Source organism: Gobio gobio (assembly GCF_949357685.1).
Source record: "Gobio gobio genome assembly, chromosome: 1".
Lineage (NCBI taxonomy): Eukaryota > Metazoa > Chordata > Actinopteri > Cypriniformes > Gobionidae > Gobio > Gobio gobio.
Window position 1 is genome coordinate 45,126,062 of NC_137097.1, and position 25,802 is coordinate 45,151,863.

Below are 25,802 nucleotides of genomic sequence, written 5' to 3' on the forward strand. Positions count from 1 at the left end.
ACAATCAAAGCTGACGTAATGACGCAATTGGTCACGAGACATACTAGAGCCAATGCAATTTCACTATGAAAACTGACGTAACGGGCGGCAATATTTGAAATTTTATGTGTTCGTGATCTTCTGCGGATGGAGACGCTGATCGCTTTTGGGGATTTCCTTCACACAAATCAATCGCTTGGCCTCGGAATATTTGTATTTTTTGAATAAATTGTGCATGCAGTCGACTCTGCCTGTTATATCTGCGTTTTATACCACACAAATGGGTAGGTTTAGGGATGGAATGGGGTTGGGTTACATGTTAAAACGTGTCTAGATAGCGTAAATAAAATGATGCTGGCTGATTAAATTGAGAATCACAGTCCAACATGTCATAATGGCAAAATCATAACCCAATATATGATCATCATGACGATAACTTTCCCATGCCCAACGCGTCTGTTTCTGACGCCAAAGGTTTCTCATTGAAATGAATGGAGCACTTGGCGCGTCAATATAGTGACGCCTAGGGGTGCCTTTAGCGTCTTTATTGTGACGCGGAAAGCACTTGACCATGCGTCGGAATTTGACGCCTTGGGAGTGAGAACGGGTTGCAATGTTTGGATGTGTGGGTGTGTGAGTGTCAGGTGTCCGTGTAGACAAAGTGCAGAGTGATTCCATCAGACGGGAATAGCTGCAGAGCTGTATAAAAGTCTGACACACGCTCCAGCAGACAGACGACCAGGCAGCTCAAGAGACAGATAGTCGAGACCTCCCTCAAACTCAACCAGGACAAGAAAAAAGAAAACTGTAAATCTTCAACGCAGTATTGACTAATCTATCTCACTGCAATACAGTTAGATCATTGACTATAATTGAAGTTTTCAAGCCACTTACAAACAGAAGCTGAAGATGCCAGTGTGCACAGTTCTGGAGAAGAAAGGAGGCTGTGTGGTTGGAGCCGAGCTCTGTTGCAGTGTGAAGGAGGAAAATCCAACTAAGAGAGAGAGATACACTGCTGACTGGCACAGCATCAATATGAAGACACAACCTGAGGATCGGTGAGTGCATATTCATATCTGCAGCAAGATGGCTTTTTCTTGAACACTCTCAGTAAAAAAAGGTATAAGGTGTCATGGGGGTGCCCTTTCAAAAAAGGTACTAATACCTAAGTGAAGTGAAATTTACTTTTGCTTTTACTTTGCATGTTTTTGCGCACAGATGTTTTAAAGTAAATTTCACATATGGAATTAAGTAACATCTAACTAAGTTAAGTAAATAGTAAGTAATTAACAAATAAAATAAGTAACTGTAACTTAGCCAGTTCAAGTTTGTTGAGTAATTTCTACTTAGTTGAAGTAGATTTAACTACATTTTACTCAAACAATATGAATATGAACTGAATTAAGCCATGCTTTTAAAGTGCACTGTTAAAAAAAAGTTGCTACCTAAAACTTTTAAGTAAATGTTTAAGTAATTTCAACTTAAATTACATTAAACTGACTTTTAAAAATGAGATGAATACGTTTGTATAAAATTTTATTTTATAAAACTTATTTTGATGAGTTAAAGCAATGTAAAAACATGTCATAACTTATTGATCATAAGTGTGTAAAAAACGGAAAATCTAAGTAAATAATACAGTAGACATTATAGACATTGGACCATTTTTGAGTAAGAACATGTAATTTTGAGTAGAAAAAAACAACACGGCGATGTATTAAACCTAACAACAAAAGCAATGATAAAATGGTGTAAAATCATTTTAATTAAATGTCAAAACTCCCCTTTCATTCATAATTCTCAATTTTTCTTATACAGCCAGTCAATGCTGATGTCGGATGACTCTCGCCGAGAGACTCTGTCCCGTTATTGGCAAATCCGTCCTCTCAATCAAGCCTGCCCTTCGGGTGTGCTTAGAGTGGGCACTGTGGACACAGGTGTAAGGGAGCACCAGCTATTACCCTACAGGAACACTCTGCCCTTGCCCATCTTCAAGCCTGCTGAACTGGGTATCCGCCTGAGCCGGGGAGCCCCACACACCCTGGAAGATCTGCCTCCTGCCCGGGTTCCCGACGGAGCCTGCCCAGACAAGAGACCAGTGGAACAGATCACAAGGGACCTGCCGCCCGTCAAACCCATGCGGATGGAGTTTGCCAAAGCACCCAGAGCCCTGGGCCGATCCATGTCCCAGGAGGCCCAAAGGGGTTGAAAAGCAGGAAGACAAATATGAGTCGAAGACTTTATGGACTTTATTAAATACTGATGCAAAATGCAGGATGAGACAGAAAGATTTGGGCATGTAGAATTTTAGGGACAGTCAAACAGAAAGTGCAGAGAGTGAAACCTCAAATGATGAAATGATATTCATGATGGGAAAAAGAAAGATGATGATCCTGATAATGATCTTGACAGCAAGCATGTTGGTTTTGTATAGTGAATTTGAGCTGTAAATAGCATTTGCTTGTTTTGTATTGAGAATACGTTCAAAACAGCACTTTTTTGGGGTTGCCATTAATGGAATGGACATATGTTCATTTTTTGAGCTTGTGTTGATGTTTGCTGCATGCCGTCAGGGTTGGTCATGCAAAAATGTAATGTTTAGTAAAAGAGAAAAAAACATTATTTTTTTAAAAAGTCAATTATTTGACAAATAAGAATTGCACTTTATTAACAGTTGTTGTTGGATTTATTGATAATCATTTCAATAAAATTGTATTAGTATAAAATCTAAAGTTTTGTTTTGTGTTTGAATACAATTAGTGAGGAAAGAAAGAAAGAAAGAAAGAAAGAAAGAAAGAAAGAAAGAAAGAAAGAAAGAAAGAAAGAAAGAAAGAAAGAAAGAAAGAAACAAACAAACAAACAAACAAACAAACAAAGAAACAAAGAGAAAGTATGATTATGTTTATTAAACGTACAATTATGTTTTATAAACAAAGTTTGGGTAGAGAACGTTCAAATTATCTATCCAATCAGCACAAGAGGACAAGCACTATTTATATAAAATATTACAATCACATTATTTAAATGTTTTGAAATTATTATTAATATTAGAAGTTCTCACAGTGACATGTTGTGGGATGGGAAATGCAGAGAGGATGGAATTGAATGTAAAAATGCAGTCGGGCAAGGATCAGTACCACAGACTGTATAATATACATAAAGATGTATAAAGATGTCTGTATATCAGAGCAGAAAGTGCTTTAATCTCTGCTGCACTCATTAGTTTGTTCTTTATAACAAAATATATCAGCTACAGTTTATGGGTATTCCAGCATCATTCATCTGGTTGTTTTGTTTTTTACATTAAAATGTTATGACAGAAAATGCCCTATAGTCTGCATTGATTTCACAGTGAAATTGTTAATACTTTATAGTAACAATTTTTTTTGTGTTTTAAAATGTATTTTCCGCTTTTAAAACAAGATCATTTATTTCTGCCATAAATAAGATTGTTTTATGGATGAAAAATCAAAACTGGTCTATAAGGAATCACATCAGAAGCATTTATTAGTATCTGAGTGCTTCAAAAAGAACAGAAGGGTGAAGTGGTGCTGTGACTGTGGTACATGCTGTCTGGTTCATCTCCCAGAATGCATTCAGTGACTTTGTGCCAAGAATGTCATCGCCAAGAGGACACTGTCCTGTTCGAATGCATCTATCTCTCTGTTTCTTTCCATCTATCACTTCATTTCTATTTCTGATTTCTCTACCTCATACTAATTAAAATATATCCTTTTATTCCAGTCATAATCGTGATAATTTGTCTCCACTTGCACTTTTGTTACACTGACGGCTGTTTCGATATTTATAGCTAAACAAACAGAGCCAAAGGACGAGAGACAACCAGAATTCTGCACCCCTCCACTGATCCTTTAATCCTGCTTGTTCTTGTTCTTTCTCTTGTCGGTTTTTTCAGCTGCTGCAAATGTCGCCACACTCTTCCCCCCACTTCAGCTTTGGAAACTCATCTTTGCAGTTTATTTCTGATGGAATATTTGATTTGTTTATTTCTTACTAATGGAATTACAAGATGCAAAAGATCTTAACATTTTCGGACATAAGTTTTGAGAAACAAAGTTGTATGAGAAATTCAAAGTTCAAATTCAAAATGGCAAATAAAGTTGTTGTGCAACACTGTAAACACTGATGTTAATAATAATTCATTGGTTTGAGTAGAGCCAACTCAAATTAAACAAATTAGTTCAAACAAGCTTTTATGAACTTTTTGAGTTCACAAAACTGACACATTTTAAGTAAATCGTTTCATTGTTTTGAGTTTTGTGAACTTGTTTCTTTTAATTTAGACTAACTTAAATTTAACTGAAACTGCGCTGGGATTTCTATTTCCCAATATGCTTTGCCATGATACTTAAAAGGGAGAGTAAATGCTAAAATTAAGTGTTATATATATATATATATATATATATATATATATATATATATATATATATATATATATATATATATATATATATATATATATATATATATATATATATATATATATATATATATATATATATATATATATTTTTTTTTTTTTTTTTTTTTTTTTTTTTTTTTTTTTGTGCAAGATTAATGTCAAGGTGGATATTTAGTAGTATAATGATTTGCTAGAGTTTCTGTTATGTTGGGTTTTTTCGAGGGTTTCCATTATGGTGACGAGTGGAGCTAGCCTCGAAATCTAGACGCACCCTAGCAGTAAATGTAGTTTGCAGCCTGGGTCGTCTAGCAACTCTCCGTTGGCTTGCAAGCTTGAAAAACCAAACTCTAGTCAGGCCAATCACAACATGTAAAGAGTCGGTGGGAGGGCTTAATATAATGATGGCAGAGTTGCGACGGTTCCACCTGAATTCTCTTCTGCTTGAAAACAAAGAAGATGGCTGCTGCTGCTGGGGAACAGCGGTCTTTCGAAAATAGCGCTATCCTATTGCGTGCAGAGGGAATTTGAAAGACACACACCATTGGCAGGGCTCAATCCCCTCGGATTGAGCCCTGCCAATGGTGTGTTCCCAGACCCAACTTCTTGATATGGGTCTGGCTTGTCAGGCTAGAGTGGAGCATAGTTTGAGAACAGATATATGTTAAATGTATTATATTGCTGTACTCATTCAGCAAGTGCTGTGCTAATGATATCAAAGCATTGTGCTACCAATTAGCAAGTTAGTATTTATTGAATTAGCTAGTTAAAGCTAGCCATGTTTCCAATACTAAAAAAAAATATTCAAGTTGATAATTTTAATTTAAATATATGAAGGTAAGAACAATTAAAATGAATGAGTACAAAATAAAAAATCTGCAAGTTCTGCTTACTTAAACTTTACATTTCTTAACTTAAAAATTTGATGTAACCGATTGCCTCAATTTTTTTGAGTTTTGCCAACTTATTAGGGTTTACAGTTCAGTTTGCAATAACTTTCAGGTGCTTGCCGGAAAGAGGCTGATGCTCCAGGGCCTCATAAAATCATAATCCGTCCATGAATGCTTTTCAAGCTCAATAATAAACTAAATTATCAACACTGATTTGCCCAAGTCTATATAAGTCTTTATCTCATGACTCTAGGAGACACAGATTTAAGTGGAGCATCACTGTTCATCCTATTTAGTCATCAGCTTGAAGAGCATGTGTGTCCATGTGCTGTTTTGGTGAGGTAGGTTGTCAGCTGATCTTATTTTGACCCCCATCTGTCTCCTGGAAGCATATTGGTATGAAGTATATCTTCACCATTGTGCCAGTATCATTAATGTGCTTGAACTCTCAGATAACCAGGTTTGTGTTGTGAGTCATTGCATGGCAACACACACACACACACACACACACACACACACACACACACACACACACAGATAAACACTTATTTAGAGAGTAACACTCAGTTCTGAGCTTTCTGTAAAATGCATTTGAACTATCCTGAGTGCATGTGTATGTATTTAAAACATATTTCCTTTCTTTTCAAGCTTGTAAAATCATAACAAACAACGTGACTGTTCCACGTGCTAAATACAACTAGGAGACTGTGTGCTTAATTGGTGTGGTGTGGAAGAATTATATTGCATAAGAGTGCAGATATGATCGAGACACATCAGTCATCACTGCAACAGGCTGTACAGACACACAGACACACACACACACACACACACACACACACACAGCCTGTAATCCACACCACTGCGCAACACTACAAAATGTTAACAGTGTGTGTCTGTGTACAGGGCACAAGTGATTACAGTGCAAAAGACCACATTACAAAACACACACATTCTTCAAACATACACAAGACTAATAATACATGTGACTGGAAGTTTAAAACCCAGTCACCATGAGACCGTATGTTCCAAGATCAACATATTTTGTTGATCCTGCAACAACATCCCTATCCGAAAATTTAGTCCTAACCATATCCCTACCCCTAAACCTAACCCTACCCATAAGTTATCCCTAAAATCAGAGGGAAATGAAAGGCGAATAACAGTGATATAGAAGCACCTGATTGTAAGCCTAAATTTGATATAAACTGTAAACTTAAATGTGATTGGTTGATTGAAGTATTGTTTCAGGATGTTGGTCCAGGAACATGTTGTACTTTGTGAAATCCCGTTCACCAACAAAAAACTCTTGTGGATTTGTGACACCCTCTGGTGGTAAGAGTGTTTCTTCACAACATCATGGTCTTCTATTGCGCAGCAACCTCTACTGTAGTCACATTGTGTAATATGTGTGAGCCAGTATTTTGATACACAACCCAACCCCAATTATTTCTCCTTTTATCAGCTAGTCATTTATCAATGTACTTTGCAGTTTATTTCCTTATTACAGTGATGAGATTTTTCAGTAATGAGACAGTTGGAGAGGAAATTAGTCTATACTATTATATCATCCCTCTTTTAAAAAATTGTAATGTTTTATTTATAATAACAGTTCTACTTTCACTTTTTTTTAGAGAAAGAGAGAGCAACATGTTTTGAAATGGCAACTCGATACAGTTGTAAGTATGATTCAAAATATGCATATTTTAAATAGATATTTAAAGCTATGATGTAAAAACTTTTTAGTTGTCTTTACCACCACATTTGGTGTGAATTTTGATGTGAAACTTAACTGCAAATCTGTTGCAAAGGTCCAATGCTGTCTTTCTGGCGACACGAAAATAACACAACATCCTCAGCAATGTTTTTCAATGGTAGGCTAATTGTTAAAAATAGCATTGATGAACTTAAAGGTGCATTATTTTTACCTAATTTTCATTGCCAAATCATTCTGCTATACCATACGTTAAAGTTATCATTGATTTGGCACCAATATATTTTCTTGCCTTAAAATTAATCAGCTGTATCTTACAATGAGAAGAGGATACCAAGACAGAGAAGAAACAACAAATGTGATTATGGTGTTGTGTCTGTTCTGGGTTGTTAGCCTACACCTGTTTTATCTCATTTAGTCCATGTATCTCTGTGTATATATTGCCCTCAGTTTCAGTTGTTCTTTGTCCTTAATTGTTATCTATATTAGTGGTTGTTCTGAGTTCTGAGAAACCTTTTTTGTTCCTTTGTTCAGTTTCCCGCCACTCCCTGTTTCCGTGGTCACTGTCCTTATGAGTTCATTTAGTTCAGCTGTATCTGTTTAATTATCTCGTTTGGGTTCACTGTTTAAGTTCCTCTTGTTCACTCAGTCTTTGTCTAGTCCCTGTTTTGTAAGGTTGTATTTCATTTGCCTGACTATTCCTCTGAAGTTAAGATTTATGTTTATGTTTGGTTGTGATCTTCAGCCTGTTCCTGGGTCACCAACCGTAACAGTTTGTTACTTGTTACTTATACTGAAAGCACATTTTTTTCACAAATTTTTGAGCTAAATTCAAATTTGGAACACAGCTTGTTTAGATTTATGACTGATTTTTCTTGCTACTTCTACATCAGTGTTATTTACCTATCATTTCCCTCTGATTGAGTGAAAAAATTATTCTTCTATTGAAAATAGTATTTTTGTGCATTTTCATAGATATAGATATATATATATATATATATATATATATATATATATATATATATATATATATATATATATATATATATATATATATATATATACTTTTTTGTACTTTTTTCATCAACAATAATCTGCAGTGTCTTTTAAAGGAGACTTAATTTTGATTTAAGTCTGTGCTTTCTTTCAAGATTTTTGACAGTTTAAGTTTACAGTTTACATTTTCATGCTCAAAAACATGTAATAACTGGATTATAACAACTGCATAAATATAATTTATTACCATAAAATTGCCTAATAATACAAAATATTAAATAAAACCATTATTGAACTAAAATATAGTACATTTCATTGAACTTTCAGGAGTTCCAGATGGTTAATCTTGCCAATGGCTATAAAAATGTTCCCTCCCTTCAGAGAGAACTGGAGGACGCATTGAGACTCAACACATATCTGTGATCATCACATCAAATCTGTTTGACAGACAGGTTGCTGAAACACAAACGTATCAGGCAGAGAGAAAGAGAGAAGATAAAGCCAGATGAGAGTTTTTCACAAAAAGGAGAGAGAAAGAAAAGATAAGGCCAGAAAACAAGCAGAGGAATTCAATGAATTCAGAGATAAATACTTTCATACTCTCATGGTAAAGTATGATCAATAGTTGCAGCAGCTGAAGCGAAAGAATGAAGAAGAGGAAGAAGCAAAAATAAAAATGAAAGAAGCGCGTAAAGGAGAGGCAGCTAAAGTGACAAATAAGGCAACTGGAAAAGAGCTCATAAAATTTGAGAATGCAAAAGGTCTAAATAAAGCTTTGTTTAAAGACTGCGTAAAGAATACACTATTATTTATTTTCATTTGTCATGCGTTTTTATGCACTATTATTCTTTGTTCTTCAGAAGTGAACTGGTTATTATAGATGATCTGGATTTAGTTGTCATCTGCACATCACTGCCATCTTTCTGCTGCATAAAACTCTGGAGGTTGGAGAGGTGGGGTCAGGCACAGAATTATGTTTAATTAATACGTAAAATAAAAGTAAACATTCACACACAAACGTATAAGTGATTGTGATATACTAGAACAGAAAGTGTGTGTGTGTGTGTGTGTGTGTGTGTGTGTGTGTGTGTGTGTGTGTGTGTGTGTGTGTGTGTGTGTGTGTGTGTGTGTGTGTGTGTGTGTGTGTGTGTGTGTGTGTGTGTGTGTGTGTGTGTGTGTGTGTGTGTGTGTGTGTGTGTGTGTGTGTGTGCGCGTGCGCGTGTGTGTCTGTCTGTGAGTGTACCTGGTGTAAGTGGGATGTCAGCACCAACAGTCTGTGCACTGGGTGGAGGTGGGGGTGGTACGTACATCACTCTGGTGAGTTCAAGTGCATTTGTATACATGTAGATGGTTGAATCTCATAAAGAAATATATGGCTCAAGGGTCATATTTTACCTCAAAATTTTAACTATATAATAAATAAATAACATATTTTAGGACTATCAATAGTTTTGGCAATGTGACATTATTTTCATGACAATTAAACTAATTTCCCCAAAACAAACTATCATTACTGTAATGTAAGAAAAAATCTTATTCTCATTGCTGTAATATAATAACAAAAATCATCTCAGGTCACGGCTGTAACCCTGGTTCCCTGAGAAGGGGAACGAGACACTATATCTTGGTATTGATGCTATGGGGAAAGTCATCAGAGTGACTAGTGTCTGAGGCACGTGTAAACAAAAGCCAATAATCATTGGCAGATGACAGTCCATGCGCGGAGACCCCGTGAGTATAAAAAGGTGCCTGAGTTACATATCATCAACTTAACTTTTGTCTGAACAGTTGTAACCTAATACGCTCCCATTCACTTTCTATCCAAACAAAATTATTTAGTCTATACAACAAATACTACCATGATGTATACTTAAATTGTCTTAAAAATAGGCTTCATTTCTTTTTACAGAATATAATTTCTAAAAAAAAATCTTGGGGTGAAATATGACCCAGACATTTTTTTGCAGTTTTTGTCAAATTCAACCATATGTATGTTAATGTTATTTTAAATAGTAATTTGTGTGATATCTGTCTAACCTGTCCCTGCATTTTGTGTGAACTTGCTGTGCATGTTGTGGTGGTTCCTGGATGTTCTGGAGATCAGGGGGTGGGGCCTGAATCAGTGGCTGGGGTAAAGGCATCCAACCCGGGTAACAGAAGCCGGGCACAGGTGGGTAATAATGATGGTAAATGTCAGGTTCTTCCTCTAAAACCATATTGATTTTTGCAGTCTGCTGAAAAATTAATAGAATTATATTTATATACATTAAATGGAGAACATGGAAACATTCACATCTTACATGAAACTGAAGTATCTTCATGTTTATTCAGTGTTGCATGTGTGTGAACACATCACCTCAGGTGTGTGTGTGTAGTTGAAGCTGTTGAGTGCAGACATGCTCATATTATTCATGATGATCTGATGCATCTGTGCATTCTGAATCATCATCAGTTCCACAAGGTCTAAAAACACACATACAAACACAAAGAGACCAAAATGAGCCAGACCTTGCACGTAAAACAAAGCCATTATGACTACTGATGTTTGAAAATAATGAAAATAATTGACAGGATATTCCTCAAAACTTCATCTTTCATTGAAGAAATAGAGTCATACAGGTTTGAAATGAGAGGTGAATTCTTCCTTAAACATTTCTCTCTTATTTTACCCTCTCTAATGTGTCCTGAACGCACAGGGGCAAAAGGTGACGCCACTGCTGTTGGGAACTGCTGGAAAATAGTGGTTGGCTGAGGAGCCTGTGAAGGACAGAGAGACAGTTACAGAGGGATTAACAGAGCCATTCATTTGAGAATAGTAACACACTTGCAAACTTGTTAGTTCAGTAATTTGATGCAGAGAGAGATTTTTCGCTGAGAACAAAATACTGTAAACAGAAAGAGAACTCACAGATTGTAGGAGGATATGTACGTTGGATGGATCCTCTGGCAACGGCTGGCTTTGATTTTCATTTGAGTCTGTCCAAAACATCATCATCGGTTCTCCTCATAATAAGGATAAGAGCATGGGGACACAATATAAAGACTCGTTGCAAATGACACACCTGTGTCGGTGTGTTTCCATGACACTGATACACAAAGCGTTCTCTGAACTGCACTCATTATGCCAGATAACAGAAGCCATGTAAATTTATAGTAAACTTTGGGTTATGTTTTGTTTGATTTTTTTTTTCACACATCACATCTCATGTTTTATCTCAAGCATGCTATTTACTCATATTAATGCCTCCTTGGTTGACCAATACTAGTTTTAAAAATGACATTTTTAAGGAAAAACTTGTTGGTTAGGGAGGAAATTTTGCCACAAAGTGGAAATTCTTGCGAAAATTAATCTTCACAAAGTAAATACTGAAAGGTTAATAATTGTGATTATTTATAAGTTTAATTGGATTTGTCAGTTTTATACAAGACCCTCTGCTTTAAAATTCTACCTTCATGCATTCCTGTTTTATCAACAATTAAATAGGTGTAAGTTTCATTTAAAAAAGCAACATTTAGAACAAAAAGCTGAGAAAATCATGTTTTTTTTTGTCAAAGACTACATCCAGATCAGATTCAGAGCAATGATCAAACACAGATGGAGTAGATTGAGTCCATCAACAACCCTAATGCTTGCACAGTCCTATAGTTCATCCTGGGTTGACATTTTCATTCAGTAACATTAGGCGGTTTTGATTTATATGATGTTAACTACGTGTTTGGTGGGGAAAGAGTTAAAAAATGAAAATAGGCTCATTTTCCAACTCCCCTAGAGTTAAACAGTTGAGTTTTACCGTTTTCGAATCCATAGAGCCGATCTCCGGGTCTGGCGGTAGCACTTTTAGCATAGCGCATAGATCATTGAATCTGATTAACCATTAGCATCTCGCTCAAAAAAATGACCAAAGAGTTTCAATGTTTTTCCTATTTAAAACTTGGCACTGCGTAATATCAATGCGCCACTGCACCCATGGTATGGCAGCAAAGTTCCTTGATCATTACGCAGGAATGAGAGTATAGTTCCTAGCCATATCGGCCTAGAAAATCTCAACTTTTCATTTTCTGTCGTTCTTAGTACACGGTGTAACTACAGAAGAGTAAAGTTTTAAATAGGAAAAATATCAAAATTATTTGGTCATTTATTTGAGCGAAATGCTAGCGTCTAATCAGATTCAATGATCTAAGCTATGCTAAAAGTGCTACCACCAGACCCGGGGATCAGCTGAATGGATTCGAAAACGGTAAAACTCAACTGTTTAACTCTAGGGGAGTTGGAAATGAGTGGCATGTTCCTTTAACTAAATTTTGCACAGTGGTGAACCCAACCAAAGCATAGATTGAAATGAATATTTACTTTGCATGTACTCTTTTGTCATGGACCATTGCAAACTATTATTACCATACATGCAATTTGCCTCTAAACTTATAACTCAAAACCTTTTCCGCCTTTATTCTGTTGATTTAACACAGAACTGGGTAAAATCAAGTGCAAGTTTTCAGAACATTTTTATATCTGGAACCAGTGTGTGTGTGTGTGTGTGTGTGTGTGTGTGTGTGTGTGTGTGTGTGTGTGTGTGTGTGTGTGTGTGTGTGTGTGTGTGTGTGTGTGTGTGTGTGTGTGTGTGTGTGTGTGTGTGTGTGTGTGTGTGTGTGTGTGTGTGTGTGTGTGTGTGTGTGTGTGTGTGTGTAAGTTAGGCCTACTCTTCTCTGTTAAAGCTACACTGTGTGATATTTTCCCCCATCTAGTGGTGAAAAGGTATATGACCATCCAGCGAATTTTAGTTTCTGTTCCTCTCAATTCCGATTTCGTTTCAACTCCTACGGTGGCCGATTTAGTCCAAGATTAACATGGCTTCCAGTTCGACCTCGTCCACATTCGACACGGTGCCTGTGGGATATTCTGTGCGCAGTGGGATGGTTGGAACTCAACTGGCCTAATTATTCGGCTAGAAAGAACTGCAGCTAATCCAGAGTGAACTTTGATGATAGTAATGTTTATTCAGTCATCCAATTGCAAGGCATAAACAGGTTTGCGTGGATATGTACATAAATGTGGTTTCTGTGAGAGAACAAATAAGGATGGTAAATATACATACACAGTTAAGAACTGTATAACTATACTTATAAGTTACATTTGTATAATGTAACCGTAAACCAGAGCTTATTGTACCATATATAGGCGCTAAATGAAGCTGCATTAAAAGGAGCGGAGCTGCCGCTGCTAACAAGCGGTGTCCGGTTACAAAAGTGTGTGCGCCGCATTAACGTTAGCACTGCAGTGCGCTCTGTATAACAATTGTTAATATGCCGATCAGACCTGATACATATTTCCATCAACATACATTACAAGCAAATATTTTCTATAAACGAATAAACATTGTTGATAACAAAATAACTGAATGATTATTCAAATAGGTGAGCATTACGCTATTGTATGTTGACACAAAAATACTTCTGAGGTGACATCAACTGAATTACGCAATGACACACTCTGAAACACATCTACAATGACAATAACTTATTACTTACGGAGTTATTAACGCACAGAAATACCACACAAGGAAAAACAGACTTTTGAGGAATAAACAAGCCAGGAAAACTCCGTATAACTGTTACTGGACGCTGCTGAGATGAAAACTCTCTGCACATGCACCAGACAAGTCTGAACAAGTTGACGCGCACATGCGCGAGGCAGAGAATTTTGTACAGTGCCATCGAGTATTAAAACCGGTTAAAACGCGAAAAGCGAAGCTTGAATTTACGGGTATGTCCCTCTTTGGCTAATGTACTTTCAAGATGGAGGGGCAACATGGCGACCACCGTTATATCCCATTACCTTATGTATTTTCAATGGCATATTATAAACTTACGAGAATACTTTATTACTTGAAAGAAGTAAATATACATTAATGAGCACATATATTTTTGAAAGAACTAAGTGTTTTTAGCTAAGAATAGACTAAAAAAGTTACACAGTGTAGCTTTAATTTCAGAACACTTCAAAATTAAGGACAGAAACAAAGTAGGCTATTAGGTCATAATTATTTAAAACTTTATTTAAATACAAGTGGTTTCAGTGTATTTGTATTACTTAATGATGATTAAGGTTCTCTAGTTGCTCACAATATACAGTAAGTGTGGCTTATACTCTGTGGTTCAAAAGCTTGGGGTCAGTAAAAAACATTTTTAAAAATGTTTCTAAAGAAGTCACACAAAGGCTGCATTTATTTGATCAAAAACACATTAAAACTCAATTTTTTTTGGTGGAAAACAAGCTACTTTTTTCAGGATTCATTGATGAATAGAAATACATTTTTCTGACCCCAAACTTTTGCACTGTACTGTATATATAGTTTATACTTTTAAGCGTAACTAAAATCTTGTAATCAGCAAAACCTGAAAAGGATGACTCTGTCTTTAAGAAAACAGATAGAAGGAGAAAATCAGAGGAATGATGGATGATGTGAGAGAAAGGGAAAATAAGAGGAGACTGGGTGAGCTGGATTCAAGGGAATTGAATGAGACAAATCCAGGCTGGTTGCTGCTTATCCGAGAGCTGATCCAAGACTGGTATTGAGACACTCTGGTGTACACACCAGGAAACTTGGGTTGTGCACAGTCTCGACCAAAACTCACAATGCCAGACTGAATCCACTGGGAGTCGTTCTTACTGACCATTGGACCTCCAGAGTCTCCCTGCATTGATAAACATGTAATGTTAATATCTCTTGACAGTATATACAGTAAGAAACTGTAAGCAGACAGTGAGTGATGTCTGACATGAAACTGATTTACCTGACATGAATCTTTCCCACTCTCTCCAGCGCACAGCATGTTGCTTGTAATTATGCCTCCATAGGCTGTATTACAAACACTGTTGTTCACAATTGGTATCTGCACCTCTTGCAGTTTGTTTGGACTATAGGTGTCTATAACATAAATCGATGGAAATTTTCTTGTCACACGTTAGGCCTATACAAAGTTTTGAATCGCTGACGTGTTTAGTTGAACTCACCTCCAGAATGGAGCTTGCCCCATCCAGTGATCCAGCTCTTAGTACCTCCACCAAATGTACTACCAGCAGCCGCCAGACACACTGGCATAATGTAATCATTGAACGTCACAGAAGAGGAGAGCTGGAGCAGTGCTATATCGTTGTTTTGGGTAGTTGCGCTATAGCTGGGATGGGGTATGACCTGATTCACAGTCCTGGAGATCTCATAAGGGTTTGAGCCCGATTGGACCTGGAGTCCCAGGTAGATTTTTACATTAGATGCGGTGGTGCTGGAAATACAAAAACATACGTCAGTTTTAATTCCTCTGTCTATCTACATATGCAGTGTGATATTATATATATCACTTCATACCTCCGAAAGCAGTGAGCTGCAGACAAAACCCAGTCTTTATTGATTAGACTCCCACCACAAAAATGACTTCCAGATGAAATATGATGGAGGCTTGCCTGCCAGGGCCAAGACCCTGCAACTGCATTTACTCCTCCAACAATCTTGGTATTGAGGGGAGCTTGACCACACACTGAGGGAAGAAAAGAAGATTGTTGAAGATAAATCACCTGAAATCAAATTAAAATGAAAAGTGATTCAATTTACTTTCTATATAATATTATCTTGTTATTATTAAATAGGTGTATATATATATACACAGATCAAGCATAACATTATGACCAGGTGAAGTGAATAACACTGATTATCTCTTCATCAAGGCATCTGTAGGTGGGCGGGATATATTAGGCAGCAAGTTGATCTGTTAGAAGCAGGAAAAGTGGGCAAGCATAAGGATTTGAGAGAGTTTGACAAGGGCTAAATTGTGATGGCTAGACGACTGGGTCAGAGCATCTCCAAAACTGCAGCTCTTGTGGGGTGTTCCCGGTCTGCAGTGGTCAGTATCTAACAAAAGTGGTCCAAGGAAGGAACAGTGGTGAACTGGCGACAGGGCCAAGGCCAATTAATGCACTTGGAGAGAGAAGGCTGGCCTGTGTGCTTCTGATAGAAAGGTGTCAGAATACTATGTACTAATCAGTGACACCAAAGCTCCGAAGTGTGTGTCAAAAAAATGAAACAATGAAGCTTTGTATCGATGCTTGATTCGTTCTATCAAAATCACGTGACCAATGACATTCGAAGCTTCGTTTCGAAGCTTCCCTGTCCATTGACGAAAGCACCAACAGTGGGCATGTGAGCATCAGAACTGGACCACGGAGCAATGGAAGAAGGTGGCCTGGTCTGATGAATCACGTTTTCTTTTACATCACGTGGATGGTCGGGTGCGTGTGTGTGGCTTACCTGGGGAACACATGGCACCAGGATGCACTATGGGAAGAAGGCAAGCCGTGTGATGCTTTGGGCAATGTTCTGCTGGGTAACCTTGAGTCATGCCTTCCATGTGGATGTTACTTTGTTACCTACCTAGGCATTGTTGCAGACCATGTACACCCTTTCATGGAAATGGTATTCCCTGGTGGCTTTGGCCTCTTTCAGCGGGATAATGCGCCCTGCCATAAAACAAAAATGGTTCAGGAATGGTTTGAGGAGCACAACAATGAGTTTGAGGTGTTCACTTGGTCTCCAAATTCCCACGATCTCAATCCAATCGAGCATCTGTGGGATGTGCTGAACAAAGTCCGATCCATGGAGGCCCCACCTCACAACTTATAGGACTTAAAGGACCTGCTGCTAACATCTTGATGCCAGATACCACAGCACAACTTCAGGGGTCTAGAGACCATGCCTCGATGGGTCAGGGCTATTTTGGCAGCAAAAGGGGGACCACCACAATATTACATTTATAATGTTATGCCTGATCGGTGCATACATATACTCTGTGTGTGTGTGTGTGTGTATTGTTATTGTACAAGATTGTTCATATACAATTAATTGAACATGTGTCATCAAGAGTGTAGAACCTTACCCTCTAACTGGCAAAGTGAGCCTATAATAAAAAAAAAAACAAAGAAATAATAACAAATATTTAGAGTTGCTAAACAGATTTGAGACAATAAAAACGAGTATTAGTTTTGTGATTTCTTGACAGTGATGCACTGTAAAAAAAAATTGGGGGGAAAAATTGTGTAAATTGATCATTACATATTGGCCCAATAAATGACTTCCAAATAATTATCGCCATGCAAAAAGATGCATTGTACTAATCATAGCTTAAGGTCTTCACTAAAAATTAAAATTGTATATTCACCGAACATATTTAATTGTGCTCAGTCAATCTATGAAGTCGAAGTGAAAAATCCATGTTGGCTGAACAAGTCCTCCGTCCGAAAAACGGTATACGCATGCGCAAAATGGCAGCGCGAGTGGAGCCGAACCAGCAGGTGCTGAAGACCGAAACACATTCCCGAGAGAATAGAGAGATATTCATCTCACAAAGACGTTGGTGAGTATTGAGCACTGAAATTATTCTCCAGAGTTTTGCTTTATGACCGGGTGTGAAGTTTAAAAGACATTTTGTAGAATCACGAGTTCATGCATTCATTGTTCCCTTACGAGAGTACTCTCGTATTGCGTTTTGCTAAAACGCTATGGGGGAATTCCTTTCCTCTAGATATTGAAGCAAATTTGTATCCAAAAATACCATGTACACGCAGTGCAACTGCACAACTCTCAGCAGGAAGCAGCTGCGTGCTGATTGGCTGTGCCGCTGCAACTGCAGCAACCTATGGCGAGACCGTGGGGCGGGACGGACCAATCAGGTCCTTCCAAATTCCCGCCACAAGGGGCAACAGAATTTGCATAGCCAAGGGTATATAAGACCCACTCTCGCAAGGTTAGTCAGATTAATTCTTCTTCAGCGACTTGCAATCGTTGAGCTCCGGATCGAAGCCCGCCGTCGACACGCACCCAGCGGAACACGCAGCCTGAGGATGTCGGATTCTCCGCCTTCAGCCTGCCTTCCAGCTGCGCCATCCGGCGTTAAAATATCCTTTATACTATGTATGTGTGTTTATGATATGTGTGTTGCTGCCAACGCCACTTCTAAGAGCTTCTAGCTCTCCACCTCTCTTCTCTCGTGCCGCCGCGTGTTTACGCCGTGAACAGAGAACATTGGTCCTCCGCCGCTTCAAATAAAGCCGAGGACAGACGGAGCGCTCCTCTTCTCTCGTTCCGTCGCGCTAAGGCGCCGCGGACAGAGAATGTGATACCCCCCGCCGCTCTATGGCGCCGCGGGCATACGGAGCTCTCCCTTTCTCTCGTTCCGTCGCGCTGAGAAGCGCCGCGGACGGAGAAGGTTTTCCCCGCCGCACTGATGACGCCGCGGGCATACAGAGTTTCACTCCTTCCTCTCTCATCCCCACCGCTCTAAAATGGCCGTGGACAGAGAACATTATATCCCCGCTGCGGACATACAGAGCTCTCCCTTCCTCTCATTCCGTCACGCTGAAACGCGCCGCGGACCGAGAAGGTTATATCCTCGCTGCGCTGATGACGCCGCAGATATATGGAGCTCTCCACGCGCCTCCCTCTCTCTCCTCCGCCGCTCTAAATGGCCGTGGACAGATAATGTTATTCCCGCCGTGCTAATGGCTCCGCAGGCATACGGGGCTTTTCACTAGCTCCTTCTCTTACTCCGCCGCCCTGAAATGGCCGCTGACAGAGAATGTGATACTGCCGCCACGCGGATGGAAGATGTGCACTTCTACACACGAGTGAACTCAACATAAGCTCTCCTCACTCTTCCTTCTCTCTCGCCCCGCCGCCCTGATATGCCGTGGGCAGAGAATGCTAGAGGAGAGGCATGCGAACTCAGGCTGCTGGATATACCGAGAACGCGCTTACGTCACAGCCGTTCTCGCTGCAGCTGCACAGCGCGCGTTCGCTGACTAGAGCGCGTCATAACACGCGCTCTCCGTCTGAGCATAACGATGTCATAAAATGGCTGCCAAGCTTGCGCCTTTTTTCCCTCAAATATCACTTCTCCCAGTTCCCCTATTCAGGCGGCTGGAGTGGTTCAACACTGTAGGCAATGTGTCCACTACATAGTGTGCACTCCTGCATAAGCACTGTTAATTCAGTGCCACAAATCACTCAATAAACCTGATATTCTCCCGGTTCCCTTAGTTCAGGTGACTGGAGATGTAACATTGCAATAACTAGCCTGTGGCCAAACATGCTCAGTTGCACATTGACGCTGTTATGCGTTTACCACTGTGAATTCGCTCGCTGGCGTACGCCGCGAATACTCTAATGTAGTGGCGCCCATTATACAGTGCGCGCCACCACACATTATTTACAATGAATCAGAGCTTTTCTAGTGGCTAGGTAGACCCGCGCCTGCAGAGCACGCGCTATCCATTAGCCCTGCCGCTAACGTGCACGTGGACTAATCCGCAAGAATGCGTCCACTTTACAGTAACACTATCTAAACACAGTGTTACGAGTTCGTCTGTAGGCAGGTGCCAACATCAAAGTTGTACCCCTACACTCAAGCGCTTCCCTATGTTCCCCAGCTCCCTGCACTCAGGTGGCTGGAAACATTATTCCTACAATCGACGAGCCCGCAAACAAACGCGCTCGCCTGTACACATGCACCATTTCCCCGGCGACACAAAGCGTTCGCCGCTATTCTGCGTTCTCCGGCCCCCTGCACTCAGGCGGCTGGGAACACTATTTCCCTATTTACTATTTATGAGCCCGTGAGCAACGTGCTCTTCTGTACACAAACACAATCCCCTTGGTAAGCGCCACTTCCAAGGCGACCCAATAAGGCGTGCGTCACCACTCAGTGCACGCCGCCTCTCACAGTGCTACTAGCACAATGCATCCGGGCTTACAGGTCCCTGTTATTCAGTGACCCGCCCCACAAATTAATTCAACCCTCTGAACGCCCGTTCAGAATGTTGAGAATGAAACAAATCCTCGCGCACATCCGCCGGGTGATTGGGTTTTCACTGTGGATCTAAAGGATGCCTTTTTCCACATACAAATAGCCCCTCATTACAGGCCATTCTTGAGATTCGCCTTCGAGGGGAAAAGTTTACCAATACAAGGTGCTACCTTTTTGGTCTATCTCTGACTCCCAGCACGAAGTGCATGGAAGCGGCGCTAACCCCGCTGAGGCTTCGGGGAATGAGAATTCTCAATTATCTCGACGACTGGCTCAGAATAGCTCAGTCAGAGATACAGTTGTTAAACCACAGATCTTGGCTTCTCAACCATTTAGAATGCTTGGGACTCAGAATCAACGTGGCAAAGAGTTTATTGTCTCCCACACAGAAAGTTTCGTTTCTGGGAACAGTATTGGACTCACTGCAGATGAGCGTGCGACTGACGTCACAGCGCGCGCTCTCTGTTCAGAACCGAGCGGTTTCCCTCAGGTCCGGTGCACACATTCCTCTCAAACACTTTCAGAGGATGCTGGGTCTCATGGCCTCGGCGGCGCTAGTTCTCAGACTGGGTCTGTTACACATGCGCCCCCTACAGCACTGGCTGAATCGCCGCGTTCCAGCTCACGCATGGCTCTCGGGCCGATTGCAAATCAAGGTAGACCACAGCTGTGTGTTGGCTCTGGCTCCTTGGAAAAATCCCGTCTGGTACCAGACGGGCGTGAGTTTGGGCACTGTTACGAAGTGGAAAGTTATCTCGACAGATGCATCCAACCTAGGTTGGGGAGCCCTTCACGAGGGCAGGCCAGTCTCCGGTCTCTGGTCAGACTCGGAGAGGAGCCTTTACATAAACTGTCTAGAGATGAAAGTGGTCACGCTATCGCTAAGAGCTTTCCTTCCGTACATAAAGTACCACCATGCCCTGGTCCGAACGGACAGCAGGTCGGTGGTAGCCTATATAAATTGCCAAGGCGGTCTGAAAATTATCGATCTGCACACAATGGCGTAAGAAGTCCTTATATGGGCAGAGCACAATACGCTGAGAGCGACTCATGTGCCAGGCATTCTGAATTTGGGTCCGGACATGCTGTCCAGGTGCAATTCAGACAATTGGGGCAGTTCTTGGAGAGGCAAAAGTGGATCTTTTCGCCTCACAAGACTATGCTCAATGCCGAATATAATTCTCCAAGCACAAGGATGCGTTGGCCCACGAATGGCCCAACCTTCTTCTTTATGCTTTTTCCCCAATCTCAATGTTACCTCAGGTCACAGAGAGGATTAGGGAGAGCAGATGCGCTGTGCTTTAATAGCCCCGCTTTGGAGAAATCAACCTTGGTTCTCACTACTGAATCAGATGTCGGATACAGATTCGTGGCCGGTCCCGCTGAGGAGAGACCTCCTCATGCAGGCGGGACGGCAGATCTGGCATCCCCGTCCCGATCGATGGGCGCTTCATGAGAACATGAGAACCTCTCTGAAAAATTATTGAATACCATTACTGAAGCTAGAGCCCCCGCGACCAGGCGGCTCTATTCAGACAAATGGTCAGTCTTTTCAGACTGGTGTAAAGCGCGAAGTCTGACCCCACAGGATTGTGAAGTGTCAGAAGTGCTTACATTTTACAAGAGCTTCTGGACGCGGGTCGTTCCCCCTCCACGCTCAAAATTATGTGGCTGCTATAGCAGCGTATCACATTCAAGTGAACGGACTAACATTGTTCGCTTCCTTAAAGGGGCTAGAAGGCTTCACCCACCTCGCCCCCTCTTCAGTCCCTATATGGGACTTGTCCAGTGTCTTGGATGTCATGAAGAGCTCTGCACTTGAGCCTCTGCATTCGGTGAGCTTTAAGCTCCTGTCACTAAAGACCGCTTTTCTGCTGGCGATCGTCAGTTAAGCGAGTGGGTGATCTGCACTCGCTCTCTGTGAGCGCCTTCGTGTCTGGAATTGGGCCAAACGACTTCAAGTCGTCCTCAAACCAAGACATGGATATGTACCTAGTGCTTTCAACTCCGTTCAGAGCACAGGTCATTTCACTCTCAGCACTTTCATCACCAATAGATGAAACAGATGCTAATTTGCTCTGTCCTGTCAGAGCGCTGAGGATATACATAGAGCGTTCCGCTGCTTAGGCAACTGAACAGCTCTTTGTATGCTTTGGCGGCCGCACCCGAGGGTGCGCGGTTACAAAGCAGACCTTGTCACGATGGATAGTAGATGCTATCTCGCTGGCTTATGAGTCTAAAGATCTCAGCTGCCCTTTAGGCATTAAAGCCCATTCTACTAGAGGCATGGCCTCTTCGTGGGCTTGGTCTACTGGCATTTCTCTAAATGATATCTGTGTGGCGGCAGGCTGGGCCTCCCCGTCCACTTATCAGATTATAATTTAGATGTCCTGGCCTTATAGGCTGGGCTTCTTGCTGTGTACAATTTTAACCCCTTAAGGCTCGAAAAGTCCGGTCTGGGTTAAGTATTGTATAAGTCATAGCACATCCCTTATACGGCTCGAATTATCTGGCCATTCATTATTCCTGGCCCGACTATGTCCGGTCTATACATTATATTACACGTATATAGTGTTCATTCTCATTAAGGGCTTGACTCAGGTCTGGCTCATTTTGGGACTTCTTGATATCATATTACGGGCCCACCTAGGTTGGCCTGGGTTTGGTGTCGTCGGCGTTAGAGCCGTTAAGCAAGCACGGCGTTTTGCATTGGTCCCCCATAGCGTTTTAGCAAAACGCAATACGAGAGTACTCTCGTAAGGGAACGTTTCGGTTACTAACGTAACCTCGGTTCCCTAAGATGAGGGAACGAGTATTGCGTTTTGCTTGCCGTGCTTGCTCACTTGCTCAGGAGTCGCTTCAGTCGATTAACCTGACTAACCTTGCGAGAGTGGGTCTTATATACCCTTGGCTATGCAAATTCTGTTGCCCCTTGTGGTGGGAATTTGGAAGGACCTGATTGGTCCGTCCCGCCCCACGGTCTCGCCATAGGTTGCTGCAGTTGCAGCGGCACAGCCAATCAGCACGCAGCTGCTTCCTGCTGAGAGTTGTGCAGCTGCACTGCGTGTACATGGTATTTTTGGATAAAAATTTGCTTCAATATCTCGAGGAAAGGAATTCCCCATAGCGTTTTAGCAAAACGCAATACTCGTTCCCTCATCTTAGGGAACCGAGGTTACGTTAGTAACCGAAACGTTTTCATGAGTGTGTTCTCGTTTACCACATAATTATCTAATGGTAGCCTGTAGCCAATAGTTTTATTTTCCTCATGTCTTATATGTCTAAAACAATAGGTAATAAGGAAATTAAGTCATTTGTGTGATATGTGCGGCATGCGACTGTTGAACACGGTGCATTTGGCGTCGGCCTCTTTCAGGGCTTGAGTTATATAATGAAGAAACTTCTGTTCTGTCTCTTGCCAGATGTGATGCAGGGGAGCTTTGTCATTAATGTTAGTTTTTATTTTCATTTGCAGGTTTTTAGCTTGCCGTGCCGTGTTTTCTTCACCACAACAAGACATCCTGTTATGCCGAAGACTTCTTGAATGTATTCAGAGTTTTTCCTTATTGAAAATAAGGTATTTTCACCAAATATCCTGTGTTGGAATTTACTTGTTAATAAAGTAATGTGATAAAATGTCAACCCTGTTGTCTGTTTCTGTATTTTGCTTAATATATTTATGTTTTTAGTCATTTTTGTCTTTTGGGACAGTGAGAAATAAACAATTGTTACTACAATTTAAAATATTTAATTGGACCAACCACACAGTTTCACTGTAAAACATTTCTCCAATTCAAAAATTTCTAGTGACTGATCACATCTAAATTTTTCAATTTGGCCAACTAAAAAATTTAGATGTGATCGGTCACTAGAAAATTTTTAATTGGAGAGGTCTGACATTTTTTACAGTGTTGGTAAATTAAATTTTTCCATTAGCTCAACATATTTCTAATTGAGCCCATGTTAACAGACTGTTGCCACAATGGATAAAATTCAATTCACAGAAATTCAATTTGGCTAATTGAAAATTTTAGATGTGACCAGTCACTAGAAAATTTTGAGTTGGGAAGATTATACATTTTTTCCATTGGCTCAACATATTATTTCCAATTGAGCCCATGTTAACAGGCTCTTGCCACAATTGATAAAATTACATTTACAGAATTTCACTTGGGCCAATTGAAAACTTTAGATGTAAACAGTCACTAGAAAACTTTGAGTTGGGAAGATTATAAATTTTTTACAGTGTGGTATTTCAGTCTGAGATATGCAGATACTAACCCTAACTGATAAACTGCTTGTTTGAGTAGCCTGTAGTTTCCTTTTCTTTCAGTATTGTCAAAGAATTCTGACTTCCGTCTGTAGAACACATGTATTTGAAATCATTTACTGGTTACTCGGACCAATTTTGTGAACTGAATAAAGTGATTTATTAAAAAAGATCAGACTCAAAAGAATGATTCTTAAATTGGGGAGATCGCTATTGTTCTCGAGAATTCTCATGAATTAAACTATTCCTTTAGGAACATACCAGCACATCAACTTACATCAAGTTGGCTTATCAACTTTTTTCTTTCAAAATAAACTTAGTCAACTTGTTAAACTTGTCAACTCACAACAGCAGTCTATATGGGCTAAACTGTGGATTATTTATTACTTTTTTGGCACAACATGCAATCAATGATGACATCTTTCAATTTACATTAACTCTTTTTTCACTTAGACACACTACCAAATCTTTATTTTATAAAGTACTATTTTAGAAACTGTTAAACTTAAATTTAAAACCTAACACAACAATGAATAAGACCGAAAATGTCAACATTTCTGCAGTAATAGGAGTGTATGAATGTTGAATCTAGAATAAAATGTTTCCAAAATGGAACAGTTAATGGTATATTTCCAGCAATAAAAAATAATACCTAAATAGGAAAATAGTACTTAAAGTCCAAAAATAATATATAAATAAACTATATGTATAATGTTATGTTCACTTAAAGAAAACTTCCAAGTATACTTGCAGTATACAAAATCTAATAAATCTAATAAAAATAGCAACTGAGACACAGTTTGTTAAACTTTACAGTTTAGCTAAGTTACAGTCAGTTTCTTTTTTAAATTTACACTCGGTTTCACAGACAAGGCATAAGCCTGTCCCAGACTGTTTGAGCTGTTTTAACTGAAAGCAACTTGCTCTGACATATTATCTTAAAATGCGTCACTGCCATTGTTTTGTCTCAAGATGGCCACCAGTAATGTTTTTTTTTCTAAGGCACATTTATTAAAGCTAATCCTGGTTTAATTCTATCATCTTGTGACGTATAATAGGCAACATAATATAAACAATATTACAATTAAACAAGGTTATTTTAAGATCTGGCCTGTCTGGCCTATGATTTTAGATCTTACCTACTATGTTGAGAAGTATGGCCGCTGCAACCCACACAGCTTGACGCAATGTCATTCTTGCTTGTTTGCTGCCTACTGAGAAGTGTCTAATGAGACGTAAAGCAAGTGCTACCACATTCAATGGGACCCTACGTTTATTTACCTCTGACACACCTTGTTTTTCCTTGTGCAAGTGTTTTAGTACACACCCGCTCACCTGCATTCTTCTATAATGCTTCTAATTTGAGTTGCAGAATGCCACTTTGTCACATACTTTAATTACTCATTTACTCTCACAAACACTCGTATATGGAAATCACGTTTAAAGGGATTGTTCACCCAAAAACAGCAATTCTGTCATCATTTACTCTCCCTCAAATTGTTCCAAACCTGTATGTATTTGTTCTGATGAACACAAAGGAAGATATTGTGAAGAATGTTTGTAACCAAACAGTTGCTGATCTCCATTGACTTCCATGGTAATTTTTTTTCCATACAATAGAAGTCAGTGGTTAGCGGCATTCTTCAAAATATATTCCTTTGTGTTCATCAGAACAAATACATATAG

The 25,802-nt window shown here is 39.8% G+C and overlaps 2 protein-coding genes across 4 annotated transcripts; one reads left to right on the forward strand and one right to left on the reverse strand.

Annotated features, from left to right (window-relative positions):
- Positions 1-627: 627 nt before the first annotated feature.
- tcap (titin-cap (telethonin)) lies at positions 628-2,863 on the forward strand. The gene is made up of 2 exons (XM_079820033.1): positions 628-1,037; positions 1,798-2,863. The coding sequence occupies exons 1-2, from the start codon at positions 889-891 to the stop codon at positions 2,186-2,188; spliced, it is 540 nt and encodes a 179-aa protein (XP_079676159.1). The 5' UTR covers positions 628-888; the 3' UTR covers positions 2,189-2,863.
- Positions 2,864-12,967: 10,104 nt separating this feature from the next.
- On the reverse strand, positions 12,968-25,362 carry LOC307127059 (trypsin-3-like). 3 transcript variants are annotated; one of them, XM_079818021.1, is made up of 7 exons: positions 25,256-25,339; positions 16,922-16,942; positions 16,297-16,505; positions 15,361-15,529; positions 15,009-15,277; positions 14,789-14,922; positions 12,968-14,689 (listed from the first exon to the last, which is right to left on the reverse strand). In XM_079818021.1, exons 3-7 carry the CDS (start codon positions 16,394-16,396, stop codon positions 14,411-14,413), a joined length of 951 nt encoding a protein of 316 aa, XP_079674147.1. In that variant the 5' UTR covers positions 16,397-16,505; positions 16,922-16,942; positions 25,256-25,339; the 3' UTR covers positions 12,968-14,410. The 3 variants fall into 3 exon arrangements, with proteins under 3 accessions (XP_079674147.1, XP_079674148.1, XP_079674146.1); XM_079818022.1 differs by lacking the exon at positions 16,297-16,505 and having other exon boundaries at positions 25,256-25,362; XM_079818020.1 differs by lacking the exon at positions 16,922-16,942.
- Positions 25,363-25,802: the final 440 nt, after the last annotated feature.

Excerpts from the sequence above, each read along its gene's own strand:
- LOC307127059 (XM_079818020.1), bottom strand. The coding sequence starts at position 16,396 with ATGGAAGGCATGACTCAAGGTTACCCAGCAGAACATTGCCCAAAGCAT. Across the intron at positions 14,923-15,008 it reads GGGCAAGCTCCATTCTGGAG|ACACCTATAGTCCAAACAAA; the intron begins GTGAGTTCAACT and ends TTTATGTTATAG. Across the intron at positions 14,690-14,788 it reads GTGGGAAAGATTCATGTCAG|GGAGACTCTGGAGGTCCAAT; the intron begins GTAAATCAGTTT and ends TTATCAATGCAG.
- tcap (XM_079820033.1), top strand. The coding sequence starts at position 889 with ATGCCAGTGTGCACAGTTCTGGAGAAGAAAGGAGGCTGTGTGGTTGGA. Across the intron at positions 1,038-1,797 it reads AAGACACAACCTGAGGATCG|CCAGTCAATGCTGATGTCGG; the intron begins GTGAGTGCATAT and ends TTTCTTATACAG.